This window comes from Lemur catta, chromosome 14 (genome assembly GCF_020740605.2).
Source record: "Lemur catta isolate mLemCat1 chromosome 14, mLemCat1.pri, whole genome shotgun sequence".
Lineage (NCBI taxonomy): Eukaryota > Metazoa > Chordata > Mammalia > Primates > Lemuridae > Lemur > Lemur catta.
Window position 1 is genome coordinate 65679599 of NC_059141.1, and position 20729 is coordinate 65700327.

Below are 20729 nucleotides of genomic sequence, written 5' to 3' on the forward strand. Positions count from 1 at the left end.
CTGCTTTGAACCAAAGCTTACAAAACATGAGATATAAAACAGTAAATTAAATATTCTAAGTTATACTGTCGGTTTATGTGAAATTCCTATTGCTTGTACTAACATTTGTAAATCTATTTTAATAGATAAATGTAACTAATAAGGGATGGAATACTTTGATTTAGAAGTCCCAAAGTTACTTGGATTCATTTTCTAATTAAATTGTCAATGGTATTTAACAAAATCATTCGCTGCTTTTTCCTTTTTCAGTGGAAGAATTAAAAAACTAATCCTTTGCTAAAAGAACAAATTTTGGGGAATATAGTAGTGAATGAAAGAATACACATTTATTGAATGACTTCTCATGTGCCAGGACGTGAGCTGCCTGCTTTCTCAATGTTAGCCCATGTGTTGATAGGCTATTTTACACATGTGGTATTTTCTTGTCTCAGGGGAATTTAATAAATAGGCTGGGGGAAAACCCTCAGATTTCCTTGAAAAAGTATATCAAACAGAAAAGGATCTTGAGAAAAGCACTCAACAGATAACTTGCTCACAATATAAGTTTACGATCACAAGAGGTGACCCAGGCATATGCTTGTAGAAGATCATGTGTTCACCAAAGGCAGGGAATATTCTCAAAGATGTAAGATTGAATCACAGAAAGTCTGAAAGTCTGGTCTAGTTACAGTAATCTCTATGTTGGAGAATTTACATTTTAAAAAATGTGATCTGAAGTTGGGGAGCCTGGATTTAGGGTTTGGTCACTGCCCAGCTATGTGATCTGGGACAAGTTACTCAACTCTTTCTAAGGATCAGTTCACTGTCTTCAAATGGGAGATAAGAACAGTATCTATGCCTTCTTAGGTGGTTAAGATTAAATCAGACAATGCACTTAAAGCACTAAGTAGAGTGCCTTGCAATCATTCAATGACAATTACTTTTACTATTGTTACCTGTATGATTAAAAAATAAATTCTACCTGCATTTGACTTAAAAGAATTTTTTATGATATATAAATTAGATGTAATTGCATACTGATATAAATAATGGCAGGCTGAAAATGAATACAGAACTACATTACTACACATTTTAAAAAATCAACCCATCTGCTTCATACGGCTTCATCTGCCCCACACTTGATTTGATACTGGACTATTTATTTAGTACTTGATGAATATTAAGGAAATATGTAACAATCTAATATTTTGAGTGATTTTAGACAATGTACTTACAAAATTTCTGAAGTGTTTATCTCAAAAAATGGTACTAGCATGTCTAAAAAGTTATTTTATCATCAACCAAGTCATTTAACAAATCATTTTTAAATTTATAAATAATTTTATTTTTATTTACTTATTTTTATTTCAAAATATTAAAGGGGTACAAATGTTTTTGGTTACATGGATCGCTTTTGTAATGCTTGAGTCATAGCTATGGGTGTGCCCATCACCCAAATAGTGTTCACTGTACCCATTAGGTAGGTTTTTGCCCCTCCCCTCCTCCCCTCTGTTTGATTTCCAGAGTTTTACTTCCCTCTGTGCACATGTGTACTCATCGGTTAGTTCCAATTTAATAATGAGTACATGTGGTGGTTGTTTTTCCAGTCTTGAGATACGTCGCTTAGAATGGTCTCCAGTTCCATCCAAATTGCTGCAAAAGGCATACTTTTTAAGGCTGAGTAGTACTTCATGGTATACATATATCACATTTTATTGATCCACTCTTGAACTGATGGGCACTTAGGGTGATTCTACGTCTTTGCAATTGTGAATTGTGCTGCAATAAACATGTGATTGAAGGTGCCTTTTCTATAGAAAGATTTCTTTTCCTTTGGGAAAAGTAGTGGGATTGCTGAATAAAATGGCACATCTACATTTAGTTCTTTGAGGAATCTCCACACCATTTTCCACAGAGGTTATACTAATTTGCAGTCCCACCAACAGTGTATAAGCATTTCCTTCTCTCTGCATCCACGCCAGCATTTATTGTTTTGGGACTTTTTAATAAAAGCCATTCTGACAAGGGTAAGGTGATATCTAATTGTAGTTTTAATCTGCATTTTCCTGATGATTAGTGATGCTGAGCATTTTTTCATGTTTATTTGCCATTTGTCTATCTTCTTTTGAAAAGTTTCTGTTCATGTCTTTTTTTTTTTTTTTTCCCCTTGAGACAGGGTCTTGCTCCATTGCCTGGGCTAGAGTGCAATGGCATCACCCTAGCTCACAGTAACCTCAAACTCCTGGCCTCAGGTGATCTGCCTCAGTCTCCTAAGTAGCTGGGACTACAGGTGTGCAACATTATGCCTGGCTAATTTTTTCTATTTTTAGTTGCCCAGTTAATTTTTTTTCTATTTTTAGTAGAGACGGCTGGTCTCGAACTCCTGAGCTAAAGGAATCCTCCCACCTCAGCCTCCCGGAGTGTTAGGATTAGCAGTGTGAGCCACCACACCCAGCCTGTTCATGTCTTCTGTCCGCTTTTTAATGGGGTTGTTTTTTTCTTGCTGATTTCCTTGAATTCTTTGTAGATTCTGGTTATTAGTCCTTTACTGGCTGTATAGCTTATGAATATTTTTCTCCCATTATATAGGTTGTCTATTTGCTCTGCTGATTGTTTCCTTAGCAGTGCAGAAGCTTTTTAGTTTAATCAAATCCCATTTATTTATTTTTGTTGTTTCAGTGATTGCCATTGGGGTCTTCGTCATAAATTCTTTGCCTAGGCTGATATCTAGAAGAGATTTTCCTATGTTTCCCTCTAGAATTCCTATGGTTTCGTGCCTTACATTTAAGTCTTTTATATATCTTGAATTAATTTTTGTGACAGGTGAGAGATAGGGGTCCTGTTCCATTCTTCTGCATGTGGCTATTCAATTTTCCCAGCACCATTTATTGAATAGGGCTTCTTTTCCCCAGTGTATATTGTTGTCTGCTTTGTTGAAGATTAGCTGGCTGTAGGTAGATGGTTTTATATCTGGGTTCTCTATTCTGTTCCATCGGTCTATTTCTCTACTTTTGTACCAATACCATGCTGTTTGGGTTACTATGGCCTTGTAGTATAGTTTGAAGTCTGGTAATGTGATGCCTCCAGATTTGTTCTTTTTGCTTAAGATTGCTTTGGCTATTTGGGCTTTTTTCTGGTTCCAAATGAAGTGTAGAATTATTTTTTCTAGGTCTGTGAAGTATGACATTGGTATTTTGATGGGGATTGCACTGAATCTGTAAATCACTTTTGGTACTATGGACATTTTTAATAATGTTGATTCTGCCAATCCATGAGCATAATATGTTTTTCCATTTATTTGTGTCCTCTGTGATTTCTTTCCTCAGTGTTTCAGTTTTCCTTGTAGAGATCTTTCATCTCCTTGGTTAAGTATATTCCTAGGTATTCTATTTTCTCTGCAGCTATTGCAAATGGTACTGAGTCTTTGATTCTCAGCTTGACTGTTATTGGTGTATAGAAATCCTACTGATTTATGTACACTGATTTTGTATCCTGATGTTTGTCTTAATAAATAATCTCACAACCAAATTCCACTTGTGGACCTTCCAGCTGGAACTGCCATCTTCCAGTAATTTGTCAAAATGAAAACACAAAGGGAAAGAGGAGAGGCACCTGACAAGTGTCCTCTAGGCCTTTTAGAGAATATGGTGTTGTTCCTTTGGCCACATACATGCAAATCTCCAAGAAAGATGATACTGCAGACATCAAAGGAATGGGTACTGTTCAAAAAGGCATGCCCCACAGATGTCACCATGGCAAAACTGGAAGAGTCTACAGTGTTATCCAGCATGCTGTTGGTATTGTGGTGATAAAACAAGGGCAAGATTCTTGCCAAGAAAATTAATGTGCACATTGAGCATATTATACACTGTAAGAGTCGAGATAGCCTCCTGAAATGCGTGAAGAAAAATGATTAGAAAAAGAAGGAAGTCAAAGAGAAAGGTACCTGGATTTAACTGAAGTGTCTGCCTGCTCCACCCAGAAAAGCACACTGAGAACCAGTGGAAAGGAGCCTGGGCTGCTGGAACCTATTCCCTACGAATTCATGGCATAATAGGTGTGAAAAAAAAAAAAAAAGACCTCTGTACTATTTTAAAAAAACTAAACCCTACTCATGGGAGTCAAACAATGGTTTCCAGAACTGGGTCAGTCTTCTTGTGAGAATAATTTGAGGAACTAAAGAAAATCTCAGCTATTTTGGTAAGGTACAAAATCTAGAAAACAAAATCAGTACTCTATTGTACAACAGAGTTTATTTATTATGGTTACCAGTAGAGAAAATTTGAATAAGTATGATTTGTTTTTGTATTTCTGTACTACAATAAAAAAGAAAAAATGATAATAGTAGACAGCACTAGGTATCACAGAAAAGCATAGATTTTATCATAAATGTGTTAAATTACATCAAATCAGTAAACAATTAACATGAATCTTACCTAAAATAGGACAATAATTAACTTGACTTTTTTGGTTTATCTGTTTAAATCCTGACAGCATACCTTGTAGAGAAAATGACATCAGGCAGGTCTGAAAAAAAATTTTCCGGGCTCATTCGTTTCTATATGGTTTTATAATGATAATGTTCCAAAGCAGCTAAAAGTACTTGATGAGATAAATGCATGTGTGGGGTTTAATATCAAGCGACAGTCTATCTGGCAACCTCGGCTGCTAATCAAACAATTACGAAATGGAAAGTACATCTTGTACAAGCTGACAGAGCCATTAAATCAGGACAGCTGTGGGCAGACATACTGACACTGCAAGAATTACCAGAAAGCATTAATTTCAGCATTAATAAAATGGCAGTAAATAGATGACAGCTGCCAGATGAACTAGGAAATAAGGTTACTGGCCTTGTTAAGCTCCCGTCTCATTTTCTCAGGCACAAACTGATCAAGGTGGCGTCTGAAGTGAAGTGCATCAATGGCAACAATTTCAGTGCAGCGCCGCTGCCAGTCGTCCCTGAGACAGGATCGAAAGGGGAGAAAGATGAGGAACAGGTAAAGTCACTCAAAACCCTCACAGGGGTCAGGATGCCAAGACTTTGGCAGTGTTAAAATATCAAAAACAAAGAAAACAGTGTCTGTAGGTCTAAGCAACACAGGAAGAGAGAAAATACTCTTCTATTTTCAGATTCTGAGGCATACATATTGTGCTCTATCAGGCATTAAACAGTAAAATGAGAACTTATTAAGAGAGAACAGAATGACATATTTTAAGCAGATATATCATTTACAGTGAGTCTCAGAGGTTAAAGGATATCGAAGCAAACAAAAGAAATTGAGTTCTTTGTTTTCCTCTAATACTAAAGATATGGCATTTGTACCTTGACAAGAGCTCATTCCTACTCTGTTTTGAGAGATCTGCTTTAAATCACTGGGGTTGTAACGTCACCATATATTGTCTAGGAGATAATCCCAATAAGTCAAGTGTTACAAAAAATGTGAAATAATTCAATATAGCATTTTGCCTCCTATGCTCAACTGTCTATGAGAGACTATTTTTAAAAAGACAAAGACATCAAAGTAGACAATAACATGTTGCCTGTGGAAACAGAAGAACTAGTTGAGATGATAATTTTGAAAATGGGTAAAATTCCAAATATTTCACCTCTTTCTAAACTTGCATATATTGCTATGCCAAGCAACTTTTCACACTGCAGAATAACAATAGAAACCTTCATGCTAGTTTGCAAATAATTATCAGGAATAAATATCCACATAGATAATTGTTTGTTGCAACCACATATTTTAAACAAAATAAAGAGAAAGAAACCAGAGGCTGGACTTGAGACATTACAAAGAATAAGTTTGTGGCACAGATATGGCTATGTGGGCAAGAGCTGATTCTTTTTGTCACAATGGCTTTCTTGTTAAAACACAAACAAAACAAAACAGAACAAAACAAAACACCCCACACGCTTTCAGGTAGCATTTCTGCAAAAATTTACCTCTGGTGAACTACACAATTTAGTGGGGAAGCAAGAATGTCAAAGTATAAAAACATAATTTCAAGAAGAAATAGGAGACAGCAGTCGCAAAGTTCACAGAAGGGCCTGTCATTGACTGGTTTGTCACATTAGGCCCACTGTCCCACATAGGTTTCCCTCATCTAACTCATTTCATAGAAAAACTAAGGAAAATAAATAAGCTGGTCCAGGACTTTAAGCTCTATCTAGTAACAGAACCTATTCTAAATAAGATCCCCCCCCCCATTTAAAATGTACTGGTTAATGGTTTAGGTATATTACATTATTAATTATTTAAGTTGTGGGTAAAAAATATACAACATAAAATTAGCTATTTTTTTAAACCAGTTTTACACGTACAATTCAGTGGCACTGACTACATTCACAATGCTGTTATTCTAAATAAGTTAGAACTTGGAAGTTAACTTCCACTGCTTTGCTTTAAGTTGGCAGCTTATGTAGGTAAAGAACTGTAGAGAAGTCTGCCCTTCTTATCTTTGCTTTAGATTTTTGGTTTTTATCTTCTCTCTTCATTTTGGTATATGGAGATGGTAATACTGTTTTAACTGTCAATGAACCTGTAATACTGAACTGAAAAGAGAGCTGAATTGCTGAAATAAGAGTAGAAGGGATACAGAGTATATTAGGATCAAGTTCACACTCCTTTGCTTTTAGCCATGCGATTCTAAAGACTCACCTTTCACTCCCATCTTCATGGCTCCGGGCCCAGCGATATGTCTCAGCATAGCCTGTGTATTCACTGTACTGTTCAGTACCTGAAACATAAAATCTGTTACTATTAACTTCACACTCAATGGTAAAAACATTCCACCTGAGATTAACAGTAAGGCAAGGATTACCACCCTCATCACTTCCATTCAGCACTGTACTAAAGGTCCCCCCAGCCAGGTCAATAAGAAAAGAAATAAAGGCATAAAGAGTGTAAAACAAAATAAGTAAAATTGTCCCTGTTCGCAAATGTTAGGATTGTTTACATAGCAAATCCTAACGAATCAATGAAAGACAGGAAAAGAGAAGAAAAAAAGGAATAGCTCATAAATTTAGGAAGATCAAAGGCATATCAGTATATTAGCAAACAAAGGGAAAATAAAACTTTTTAAAAATCCATTAACCATAATGTCAAAAAATATAAAATACCTACGACTAAAAACAGACATAGAAGACATCACCGAGAAAAAGTAAAAACTTAAATAAATGGAGAGATACTACACTCTTGGGATAGAAGACTCAATATTGTTACAATGTTAATTTTTGAAATACAGATTCACATCAATCTTAATGATAACCCCAGCAGACTTAAAAATTAATAATTAAGGTGATTTTAAAATTTATATGCAAATGCAAAAAACCTAGAATAGACAAAAAATTTCTGAGAAAAGAAGAAAACCGAAGGACTCAACTACCCAAGTTAAATGCTTACTTCATCTTAACCTAAGGAAAAACCAACAATTCAATGGAACTAGAATCCATAAGTAAATCCACACTTCTACAGCCAACTGATTTTCAGCAATGGTGCTACAACAATCCATCAGGGAAAGAATAGTCTTTCCAATAAATATTGCTGGAATAAGTAGATATTCATAGGAAAAAAAAACCCATAAACCTCAAGTGCAACCTCACACTACAAATAAAAATAATTTTGAGAGGAACACAGACATAAACCTAAAACTATAAGATTTCTAGATAAAATATAGAATAGTTTTATGACATTGATGGTAGGTAAAGATTTCTTAGATGAGATAAAGAAGCAATAACCATAAAATTAAAAAAAAAACAAAAACTAGAATGAATCAAAATCAAATACTTCTGATCATTAAAACACTTTTAGGAAAATGCTTAGACAAGACTGGAGGAAAAATATTAGCAGAACAAGTATCTGACAAAGGACATGTATTCAGAATATTTGAAGAATTCCTATAAGTCAATAATAAAAACAAAAACAACCCAATTTAGAAAAATGAGAAGATCTGAACATAAACTTCACACAGGAAGATACACGATTGCCTAACAACTACATGAAATACTTACTGCTCAACTTGATTAGTCACTAGAGAAATGCAAATGAAAACAACAGTGAGATACCACTCTATACCCAAAAAAATGGCTAAAATCAAAAAGACTGACAACACTAAATGTTCGTGAGGATGCAGAATAAGTAGAAATCTCATATATTGCTGGTAGAACATAAAATGGTGCAAAAATTTTTGAAAAGAGTTTGGCAATTTCTTATACAATTAAACATATATCCCACCTTTTGACCTAGAAATTCCACTCCTAGGTCTTTACCCAAAAGAAACTGAAAATGTATGCCCACAAAAACTGTACAGAAGAATGTTCATAGCAGATTTATTCATAATAGCCATAATAGAGTTCAACCAGAGAAACAGAACCAGTAGGAAATACATATGAAGAGGTTCATGGCAAGGAACTGGCATACACAATAATGGGAACTGACTAGGCAGGTCCAAAGGGCAGGCTAGAACTCTCAGGCATGGGCTGAAGCTGCTGTCCACAGAATGAATTTCTTCTGCAGGGATGTCTCAGCTCTGCTCTTAAGGCCTTTCAACCAACTGAATCAGATCCACCCAGAAAATTGCTTATTTAATGCAATTAAATCAACGTAGCTTAATGTGATTAAATTAACCCCCTTATTTAAAGTTAGCTGATTGTGGACCTTGATCACATCTACAAAACACTTTCACAGCAACACCTAGATTAGTGCTTGAAGAGTAACTGGTGGCCACAGCCCAGCCAAGCCGACATATAAAAAAGACCATCACAAGCCTAAAAGTGGAAACGATCTAAATGTCTCTCAATAAGAAATTGGCCAGCCTGAGCAAGAGTGAGACCCTGTCTCTACTAAAAATAGAAAAATTAGCTGGGTGTGGTGGCACGTGCCTGTAGTCCCAGCTACTCGGGAGGCTGAGGCAGGAAAATTTCTTGAGCCCAGGAGTTTGAGGTTGCTGTGAGCTAGGCTGACGCCACGGCACTCTAGCTCAGGTGACAGAGAGAGACTCTGTCTCAAAAAAAAAAAAAAAAGAAAGAAAGAAAGAAATTGGCAAAACATGTGGCATGATCATACAAAGGACTACTACTTAGTAATAAAAAGAACAGAATCACTGATATGCTCAAAAACATAGATGAACCTCATATTATGCTGAGCACAAGAAGATACAGAAGACTACATACTATATATATTTACATGAAATTCTAAAAAAAAGACAAAACCAATTTATAATAAAAAAATAAAAATTATGGTTGTTTCTGGGGCTGGGGTGGGGAGTGACCAGAAAAGGGCTCGAGGAAATGTTCTGAGGTATGGACACGTTATTTTATGATTTGATAGAGGTGTAGGATACAAAAGCATATCTATTTGCCAGAACTGACCACATTATACACTCAATATTGTATACTTCAGTGTGTACAAATCTTATTTCAGAAAAAGAAAACAGCTGTAAACAAACAGTGAACCCCACTTAACAGGTTTGCTTTTTGCAATGACATGGTTTAGCAGTTCTGAAACCACCTTTTGCATGTTCTAGGCTTAAGCAAATGGGAAAATAAATTAAGAAGATATCGGGAGCCCCATTTTTCACTGTTGGGAAAGAGATTTCCAAATACAGAAAGGGGGAAGACTGCAACATACACTGTGATATTGGATGAGAATGGGAAGTTCAGTACGAAGTCATAGCTGTGTGTGTGAAATATATATATACGTCCTAGTTCAAATCTTGGTTTCTAAAAACTACTGTAACTAAAATCCAGGACTCCCTGGATAAATGGTTGATTTCAGAGCTGGGGCAGGGAATATACAAGATGAGCCTAGAACATCTTTCTGTGCTAAAAAAAAAAAGGAAACGCTCAAAGAAGGAAGTGCATTAAAGAATGATGGGCACATGTCAAAGGCACACAATAGCTAACTTGAAGGAGCCCCACTGATCAAATCTGGGACAATTTAGCATCCAACAGATGACAGTAATGGATTATAACCCATTGAATAAAATAAGAACCCATGTATCTATACAAATATTAATAAGCACACACAAATGAGGAAAAAGGGAAAATCCTTCCTTACGGTAGAATGCCAACTACTAAATGTAGAAGGAATGATGGGAGTTAAAAAAAATTATCAATAGCTGCTAAAATTAGTAAGTGAAAGTTTGATGAGGACAGGATATTCACGGTTTCAAAGTATATAAAACACATAACTATAGGTTAATTACAAAGTGAAAAAAGAATAACCTGACGGTGGGGAAACCTGGTGGATGCCACCTTAACCAAGTCATTACACCTATATCATAAATTTTCGGAGAAATCATTATCACTTGTCTCCTCAAAAGATATTCTAAGAAAAACACAATATCCTAGCACTCTGGGAGGCTGAGGCAGGAGGATCGCTCGAGGTCAGGAGTTCGAGACCTGCCTGAGCAAGAATGAGACCCCCATCTCTATTAAAAAAAAAAAAAAATAGAAAGAAATTAGCTGGACAACTAAAAATACATAGAAAAAACTAGCCGGGCATGGTGGTACATGCCTGTAGTCCCAGCTGCTCGGGAGGCTGAGGCAGGAGGATTGCTTGAGCCCAGGAGTTTGAGGTTGCTGTGAGCTAGGCTGACGCCATGGCACTCTAGCCCAGGCAACAGAGTGAGACTCTGTCTCAAAAAAAAAAAAAAAAGAAAAACACAGGATCACTTCAGTGGACTTCCTACCAAAATGAATAAACTGAATCTAATTAGAGAGAAACATTAGGTAAACCCAAAATGAGGGAGATTCTATTAATACAAAATAAGTGGCTCATATGCTTTAGAAATATCAAGGTGAAAAAATACAAGGAAAGACTGAAAGAGTGTTCCAATTTAAAAAACACATGACAACTAAATGCAAGGTATGAACCTAGATTGGTTGAAGACTGGGGAAAAAAACAGCTACAAAGGACATAATTGAGATAACTGACAAAATTAGAATATAGACTAGGGCTTAGCTAACAATACTGTATCAATGTTAAATTTCCTGATTTTGATAACTGTGCTATGCTCATGTAAGAGAATATCCTAATTCTTAGGAAATATACATTGAAATATTTAGGGGTACGAGGGCACAATGTCTCTAATATGCTCACACAGTTCAGAAAAACAAAATTGAGAGTGATGAAGCAAATGGGACAAAAATGTAAACAGGTGAATCTGGGTAAAGAGCATATGGAAATTTTAGGTATTATTCTGGTCACTTTTTCTGTAAGTCTAAAATTGCATATACACACATACACATTACATATAAAAACACATAAATATAAAGCTATGATATACCCTATTTTTACATGTTAAAAATTTCCATAATAAAAAGTTAAAGATTTAAACAATACTAGAGCTTACAGTCTATTCTTTAGCACACTGCTTCTTAAAAATAACTTTTTAAAAAATTTGAATACTAACTGTATATGAGATATTATTTTTAATTTTTTTAAATTTTTTATTTTTTTTTTACTTCAGCATATTACGGTGGTACAAATGTTTAGGTTGCATATATTGCCTTTGCCCCACCCAAATCAGAACTTCAAGTGTGTCCATCCTCCAATAGATGACATTATTGAATTGTTAATTTTCCTAGGTAGATAACTGTTTTGTGGTTTTATAAGAGATTGTCCTATTCTTTGTTCTTTTCTGTTTAATTTAATTTAATTTTTAATTATTATGGGTAAATAATAGTTATATATCTTTATAGGGTACTTAAAATAATTTAAATTTATACTTCAATTCCTATAAATTTACCTAGAATTTTGGGCAAGATCTCCGGTTACAAATCAGGAAAATCAATTGAATTTCTACACAGTAGCAAGGAATGATCAGAAACTGAAATTTTTTAAAGAAACCATTTACAATAGCAACAAAAATTATGAAATACTTAGAGATAAATCTGACAAAAATATGGAAGAGGCATACAGTGAAAACCATAAAATATTACCAAAAAAATTAAAGACCTAAATAAACAAAGAAACACATATTACTTATGTGTCAAAGACTAAATATTAAGATGTTAATTCACCCCCAATAGATGTATAAATTCACAACAGTCTATATTAAAATTCCAGAAACCTTTTGTGTAAATACTGAAAAACTAATTCTAAAATTCACCAAAACAATTCTGAAAAACAAAGTTAGAGCACTCACACTACCTGATATTAAGTATTAAAACGCTACAGTAATCAAAACAGAAAGAATAAAAACAAAATAGACTTTAAAAGTTTAAAACTTCTGTTCTTCAAAAGTCACTGTAAAAGAATGAAAATATATGGTAAAATGTCTGATAAAGAACTTATTATATCCAAAATATATAAAGCACCTTTAAAACTCAATAATAAGAAAACCAAACCAAATTAAAACATGGACAAAATATGGGTTCATGGGTATACCCATATATTAAAACTTAACCTAACTGTATACTTTATATAAACAGTTTAACATATATTAATTATACCTCAATAAAGCTATTTTTAAAAATGTAATCTAACTCCCTTACTAGATTGTCAGCTCCTCAAGGGCAGGACTATAAATTATTAATATTTGTTTCTCCATTAGCATCTTGTAATGCAACAATATAAGCTGAGTAAGCACTTGCTGAATAAACATAATAATGAGCAAAACACATTTAACAGAGATTACAATAATGAGTCCAGAAATAGTCTGAAGGCACTACATAATGGACACATGCAAAAAATTCACACCTATAGAGACAACATGGCATGGTAAAAAGAGCATCACATTGAGATCAGGAGACATGAGCAACCTAAAACGAATCTTTACTAGCCAGGTGACCTTAGATAACCAAACCTCACTACTCTTCATCATCAACAAATTCAGGGTTGTTAATAACTCTTATCTTGTTTACCACACAGAATTTCTTGGAAAACTAAGTAAGACAAGTAAAAAAATCTTTCAAAACCATGAAGCAGTCAGTATTGGTGCTTAACTTAGTAAGGGGGCACAGAAACCAAAGATACAACTATTTATACGAGGGTTAAAAGTGACCTGGTCTACTGGCCTGATCAGAACCAAGACAGGAACATTCTTGTTTTCTGTTTCTGGCCTAACGGTAGAAAGCCTCGTTTTTCCTGTTCACGAGAGACAAACAAACTGTCTACTCTGATCTCTTTAAAAACAAACACCTGTTCTGTCTTTTGCAAAGAAAGTGGTTGAAAATATAAAATATCATATTTTTTATTTCAAGTTAGGATTGTTTCCATCTTCTTTCTTGAGATGATTAAGGGTAGATTTAGTTCGTTCAGGTATGGGAAATCAAAAATGCAAATACAAATGCTTTTGTCCTAAACAAATTAAATCCTGGGTTTTCTAATAGACACTTTTTAAAATTATGCCACTGTCTCCTTGGAAAAATGAATAGCTTTAACTTATTTAAAATTGAAATTTATTAATCAACTATGACGAAAATGCAAAGGTAAATAGTGATATAAGACTGACCTTTGTGATAGCTCTCTCTAGGGACAGCCTATAAGACTTCCTGGTCAAAGATAGACCTTTACTTAAGGAAAAAACTAGAAGGAACCCATTAAAATCTTATCAAGAGTTCATGACAACTTTATGAGTTTTTAGATATAGTAGAGTAAGAAACATTCTTAGGTACTCTTACTAGGAATGAAAGTTTGTAATGAACACGGGAAAAACTATTTGGAGATTAAAAAATTTCTACTTACCAATGGACCCTTGGAAAGAGGTTTATATGAAAGCCATCTAGCATCACTCATACAGTGCTGATTATGCAGTAGTTAGACCACTCTTGCTTTTAATTCTCATGATTAATAAAAATTTAGAAAAGATAAGCACAAACAAGAAAATGTTTGATTTCCAAACATTTTAGGAAAATTCCTATATGGATCTTTCCTAGTAAGCTGGGGTCATTTAGCAACTGGGCTGTTTTTGTAGTGAAAAGCACCTCTGGCATCGTAACTCTGTAAGCTGACCCCAGTACTATAAGCAATGTTGTCTACCTGTAGTCATTTCTATTAATATAAGCTCTGCTGACACTCAGAAAAGATGTAAGGACTTGTAATGTCTGGGATGATCTGATTCACTAGAGAGCAAGTTTTATGTTAAATATACTAATACTCTGCTCCATGTGTAGGCATCTGCTTTATGTGGTCACCAAACAGAAACAACAAAAAACACCCCTCCCACTGCCCCCTCCCCTCCCCCTCAGCCACTTAACTCCCTTTGGTATTGAAGTTATTTTTGCTGGATGTTGTACAGCAGCAGTCCTCAACCTTTTTGGCACCAGTGATCGGTTTCACGGAAGACAATTTTTCCACAGGTGGGGGGGGGGGGCGGAGCTCAGATGGTGATGCTGCCAGCAGTGGCATGGCTGCAGAGCTTTGTGGCCCGGTCCCTAATAGACCACAGACTGGTACCAGTCTGTGGCCAGGGGGTTGGGGACTGCAATTGTAGAGGAACAAATGAAAGAAGGGAAAAAAGAAATGAAGATTGGAGTTTTAATTCTTTTCCTCTATTCATACTTACTGAAAGGTTTTAACTCATGGCTGCCTCAGGAAGGATCACAGTAAATACAGGGATAACATTGTCTAGATAAAAGTATTTGCCTGTTTGCGTGACCTGTTTCATATTCATTTAAAAGTCTGATACCAACCAGATGTTCCACAATGATGATAAATTTAATTTATTTCCAATTTCTCAAACTCTTCTACAGATTCAGGCAGCACAGTCACAGCCATTAGCTCACCGAGCCTGGGTACATCATTGAAGGAATGGAATTGATCAGGCAGATAGATTGCAGTGCATGGCTAAGAGTCTCCTAAGAAAGGAGATGGCAGAAATCCAGACATCAAATAGATGATGAAATGGCCATTTCCATTAAGGGAACATCACATCAGAGATATTAATTAGGAGGCACTGTAATAAAGTTAAGTGGATGTGAGAAAAAATGCTGAGTTAAAAGTCACCCCAAATGTTCTTAGCCTGAGGTAATTATAGATCTAAAAGTGAGTCAGGGATCTGCAATTTTCCATTCATTTTACAATGGCTTCAGGTAAGCTAGAGAACTGATGTAACTCCAGAGTAATCCTTTTTTAGATCGGGAACACACTATCCTTAAAAAAGAAAATGTCCTAATGTTTTCCTTTTAACATTCCTACTTTATTCCCAAGGGAAATGACATCCTTTATTTACAGCAACATTAATGACAGATGACAAGGTACTTACTACTTTCAAGAGAAATGAAGCAAATGAAATAAATTATCTTTAAGTTTTAATGCCAGTATTTTGCCAAGTTTTTTATTTCAAGGATGTATATTCATCTTAAAAATTGATGGGATATTTTGTTATGAGTCTTCAGTTCAAATCTAGCATAACTGTTAAATATTAAAAATCTTTTAAAGTATTATTCAATATACCCAAATGATGGGGACAGTCACATTCCAAAACTTCAGAGCTCCCAAATACAGTATGAGATCAATATTAAAAGCATTTAGTTGCCTAACAATAGATTTATGCCAGGTTATTTTAATTTTTTGTTCTATAATTCCTTGCACTCTCACCCTCCACCACCTGCATCCTTCCTATACATCAGCAGTCCTCAACGTTTTGGCACAGGGAACTGCTTTCATGGAAGACAATTATTGTGCAGATGGGGGATGGGCGAGATGGTTTTGGGATGATTCAAGCGGATTACATTTATTGTGCAGTCAGACCTCTCTGCTAACGATAATCTGTATTTGCAACCACTCCCCAAGCTCTAGCATCACTGCCTCAGCTCCACCGCAGATCATCAGGCATTAGATTCACATAAGGAGCACACAACCTAGATCCCTCGCATATGCAGTGTACAGTAGGGTTCACACTTCTATGAGAATCTAATGCCACCGCCATTGATCTGACAGGAGGCGGAGCTTATTCCGTGAAGCGAGCAATGGGGAGCAGCTGTAAATACAGATAAAGCTTTGCTTGCTCACTCTCCACTCACCTCCTGCTGTGCAGGCCTGTTCCTGACAGGCCACCAGCTGGTATGACACCAGTACCAGTTCACAGCCCAGGGGCGGTGACTGCAGCTATATATGATAACCCACAAACGCAGACTGATGACCAATATGTGAATTGACGAAATTTTGAGAACTAAAGAGGTTTATCTTTCCATTTTAGTATAATTTGGATCATAATCTCAGAATTCTGGGTGAAATACTCAGTCACTTCGAATAGCTGACTGAGGCTGTATCTAAGAAAAAATTCGTTTGCTGAGGTTCCAATCTTAATTTCTTACATAAACTCAGACAATTAACAGTTATTAGTTTTTCTTTTACCTTATCAAAACAGCAGAATCACAGGGATAAGACTTAACATAGGATGTCTAAATGATACGGAGTAACTCATTGAAAGCCCCTTTACCAATGGGTGCTTAAAAGATAAGGAGACATCGGCAAAAATGGTGGAGTAAAACCACTAAAAATTCTCTTTTCCATAAAAGCTGTGAGAACAATGTGAGAATCACAGTAAGAATCAATTATAGAAACTAACCAAAGGCTTGCAGCAATCCAGGCAGTATTTATTGAAGGAAAACTGGCTGAATCTTTGTAAAAACCAAAAAACTTTGTGCTATTTTCATTTACCCTATTCCCATCCCACCCTCCCAAGCTCCACTGTAACCTTAAAAACCAGTCTCCATAATCACGGTGAAAATCAGCAGCCTGGTGGCCACCAGAAAAGCAGAAACAGGGTGAAGCTCTTTCAAAGCCCCATTCTCAGAGAACTGTCAATATTTGACCAGTCTGGTAGTCCCCAGGAAAACCTCACTCAGAAGGCTGTCTTTACTTTACTGGACTTGGAGCTTGCCCAATCTGAAAAGACTAATCCTCACGAGTGTTTGATGAAAACAATTATAGGAAATTATTTAAAACTGAGGCTGCCTGAAGTGGTGGCTAACAGCTGGGGCAAACAATAGGCTAATCAAAAAACTTCAAAGGAAAAGCTAAAGAATGAGATGTACATAAACGGGTTTGAAAAATTCTAATATATTCTTAGGAATCTAGAAGACCACATGCATGCCCACAGCTATGCAAATGCTTGGGAAAAATCTGAGAAGGCCCTCAGCTCTTCCCTTTGTCTGACCTTGAGGCTCTGTGCAAGCAGGAAGTGAAGGCTAAGGCAGAGTCATCAAGTGCCTGGTAGTGTGTTGAAGGTGAGCCCCAACGTGAATATAGAGTCCTTCAGCAAAGACTGAGAGACCTAGTTCAAGGCATTAAAGGAAATCTCTTCAAACATTAGCAGACCACTAACCTAATGGAGCGGAAACTTCACCAGCCACACATGAGAAAGAACATTGACTTTACAAAACTAGTTTAGAAAAGCCATTAAACAAATAAGAAACAGCAACAACAATGAGCTCTGATGAAAACGGAAAATCTGATTTCCAGGGTAACCACATTATAGTATTTAAAATGTCCAGTTTTTAACAAAAAATTATGAGACAGATAAAAACTGAAAAAGTATGACCTATACCCAGCAAAAAAAGGAGCCAATAGTAACCGCCCCTGAGGAGCCCCGATGTTGTACTTATTAGACTAAGACTTTACATCAGCTATTTTAAATATGTTCAAAGAACTAAAGAAAACTATGTCTAAAGAACTAAAGGAAAGTATGAGAATGATACTACTCAAATAGAGACCATTAAGAAAGAGATAGAAATTATAAAAAAGCAACAAATAGAAATTTTGGAATTGAAAAGTACAAAACTAAAATAAAAAATTCATTAGAGGAATTCAAAGCAGATTAGAGCAGGCAGAATAATCAATGAACTTGAAGATAGGTTAATTGAGATTATCCAGTCTGAAGAACAGAAAGAATAAAGAATGAAGAAAGACAGAGATTCAGAGAACAACATCAAATACATCAAAATATACATAATTTGGGAGTCCCATAAAAAGAGAGAAAGGGGCATAAAAAATATTTGAAGAAATAATGGTAAAAAGTTTACCAAATTTGATGCCAACCATTAATCTAAATACTCAAGAAGTTCAATGAACTCCAAGTAGGATAAAGTGAAAGAGATCTGCTCCTAGAGACATTATAATCAAACTGCTGAAAGACAAAGACAAAAGAGAGAATAAAAGCAAAACTTAAGGAACAAGATACTCTCCTGAAGGTTGCCTACAAATGTATTGGAGGCAAAGAATGAGGCTTCAAGATTAGATAGATCTTGGAGTCAGTTTTTTCAGATACCTCTTTGGAGGTAATTCAGTTGAGTACACATTTAATACAACTCATAGGCAACGGTTTTTCTCCTACTGTGATCTTTGGGAATAACAATAACCAAATTCTCCACCCCAGGTGAGTGTTTACTCTCCTACACCCATCTCAAAGCAGCAATAGACTCCAAGATGAAATAAGAATTCCAGTTTTGCAGGGGAAAAAAAAACTACCAGCAATTGATAGTGCATTATGGCTTTTAGGTAGGAATGTTCTTTTAGGTATTTGAATAAAAGGCTCAACTTATATATGGTGGCTGATTAAGGGTCTTTTAAGAGCTATGAGGTAATCATTAATTTTTTATAGCTCATTCACAAGAAAATAGTATGACAGTCTGAAAAAACTTATATAAAAAAAAATTTTTAAATCTCTATATCAGACCTACAGTATAAATTTGACTAAATTTCCCCCCTTCCCATATTAACTTAAAGAAATCAAGGGGAAGCATTAAGATAATAACACTTTTTCCTTTAAGATTAGAAATTAGGGTAAACATAAAATTACTGATTTTTCTCCTATAAAGCTCACTGTTATACTGGCTCTCTCTAAAGGCTGTAAATCTGCTTTTTATATTTATATACTGTCTCCATATTGACATATAACAAATAACTTTAAAAAATTATCTATTTGTAATTGAAACAAATCATTTTCAAAATATAATGGAAGAATGACAATAGAATACATACTCAAAGGTCTATCACTATGTTCTTTTTTATAGCATTGTATTTTATCATAACAATTTCAAACTAGGATAACTGAATAGTTTTTACCTCTGTTCCTCAGATAAAGATGCCAAGAAAGAAAAGGTAGGGATAAAATGTTTTACTTAAGATTAGGAAAATGAGACTGTAACAATTTCAAAAGGCAAGTATAAATTAATGAATAAAAATACTGAGACTAGGCCGGCGTCGTGGCTCATGTCTGTAATCCTAGCACCTCTGGGAGGCCGAGGAGGAATAGCTTGAGGTCAGGAGTTCGATAACAGTCTGAGCAAGAGTGAGACCCCATCTCTACTAAAAATAGAAAAAATTAGCTGGGCACAGTGGTATGTGCCTGTAGTCCCAGCTCCTCGGGAGGCTGAGGCACGAGGATCGCTTGAGCCCAGGAGTTTGAGGTTGCTGTGAGCTAGGCTGACCCCTCGGCACTCTAGCCTGGGCAACAGAGTGAGATTCTGTTTCAAAAAATATATATATATTGGGATTAATGCCAGCAGAAGAGAAAAATTATACCTAGGTGGTCTCTAGTCTTCATGACAAACATTCATAGGTAGGGGGAAAACTATCCTGTTATCCAGACTTCCCAAAACTAACCTGTGATAATAAGACATTCATTGTGATCCAGCACCTCAGTGAAGAGTCGTGAAACAATCAACTCAGGATTGATTAAAAAGCGTATTTCTTCTTGCACAAGTCCTGCACTGGTTACACCACCTCCAATGAAGCGATTTGCAAAATCCACCTATTTGGGAAAATGTGACATGTTAAATAATGGTCTAAAATACCTACATATATGATAAAGAAGAAAACACTCTCTAAACTCTAATCTTCTTTTCCTCTGCCATGAAAATCAATCCCAAAATTAGCAACCGTCCCAAGAAGGACAGATAACAGTTGCTTGTATTCTTTCATCTCATTGCAGTTAACATCTCCGCATATTTCTTTGGATCCCAAAACTGTAGAAGGAACCTAGAAAATGAAGCTCTTAGGCAAAATAGTATGGATTTTTGTTTATAAACCTTATTTGTACTCCAAGGGCCACAAATCAAGGGAGGTCTTTATCTGGGAAGGTTTCAAGGTCAATTCCCCACATTCACTACTTAATTTCCCTTTATGTATTTCATATGACTTTAATATATTATACCTTTCTTATATAATATGGCTATCAAACACTTGCCCTAAAGAACAAATAACTTTAAAAAATTATCTATTTTTAATTGAAGCAAATCATTTTCAAAATATAATGGAAGAATGACAATAGAATGCATACTCAAAGGTATATTAATAGTAATTGACTGTTTGGGGGTAAGCTTTTTCAATCTTATTGGAAGAATAAAGGAATGGAATGTTTGTCTTTCTAAATTCAACTCCAAACCCCAAAACACGTGTGAAAATTGCTATTTTTTAAAAATATAGTAAAGGAAAGAAGGAAGAAAGAAAACCCAGTATGATGACAAAAATTAAACTAAATCAATATTTCCAACTTTGCTTGAAACTATATATAAGCTTTATGTGGAGTATTTAATGGAATCACCAAGCTCTTACTAATACATAGGAGTTACATACTCCTCAAGAGAAGGCAAACCCAACCTGCCAGCATTATTTCACTTTGTCTTAACCTCACTAAGCACTACAATGTGTCCAACACTATGCCAGGCCCTATAGGGCAGTATGTAAGAAATGATGTCCATCTTTATTATTCTGTCTGAGGAGTTGGATTACACACGCAGCCCCACAAAACCTGCGTACATATGCAGTCATACACATAAGTAAAACAGAATT

At 35.5% G+C, this 20729-nt stretch overlaps 1 protein-coding gene across 3 annotated transcripts in view; it reads right to left on the minus strand.

The window, feature by feature from the left end:
- Positions 1 to 20729, minus strand: part of PARG (poly(ADP-ribose) glycohydrolase) — a 120066-nt gene that overhangs the window by 17598 nt on the left and 81739 nt on the right. For all 3 annotated transcript variants that reach the window (XM_045567977.1, XM_045567975.1, XM_045567978.1), the window contains exons 13-15: positions 19542 to 19689; positions 6645 to 6723; positions 4833 to 4941 (exon numbers count right to left, since the gene is read on the minus strand). In XM_045567977.1, coding sequence (XP_045423933.1) covers positions 4833 to 4941; positions 6645 to 6723; positions 19542 to 19689 — 336 coding nt within the window. The remainder of the gene's footprint in view (positions 1 to 4832; positions 4942 to 6644; positions 6724 to 19541; positions 19690 to 20729) is intronic.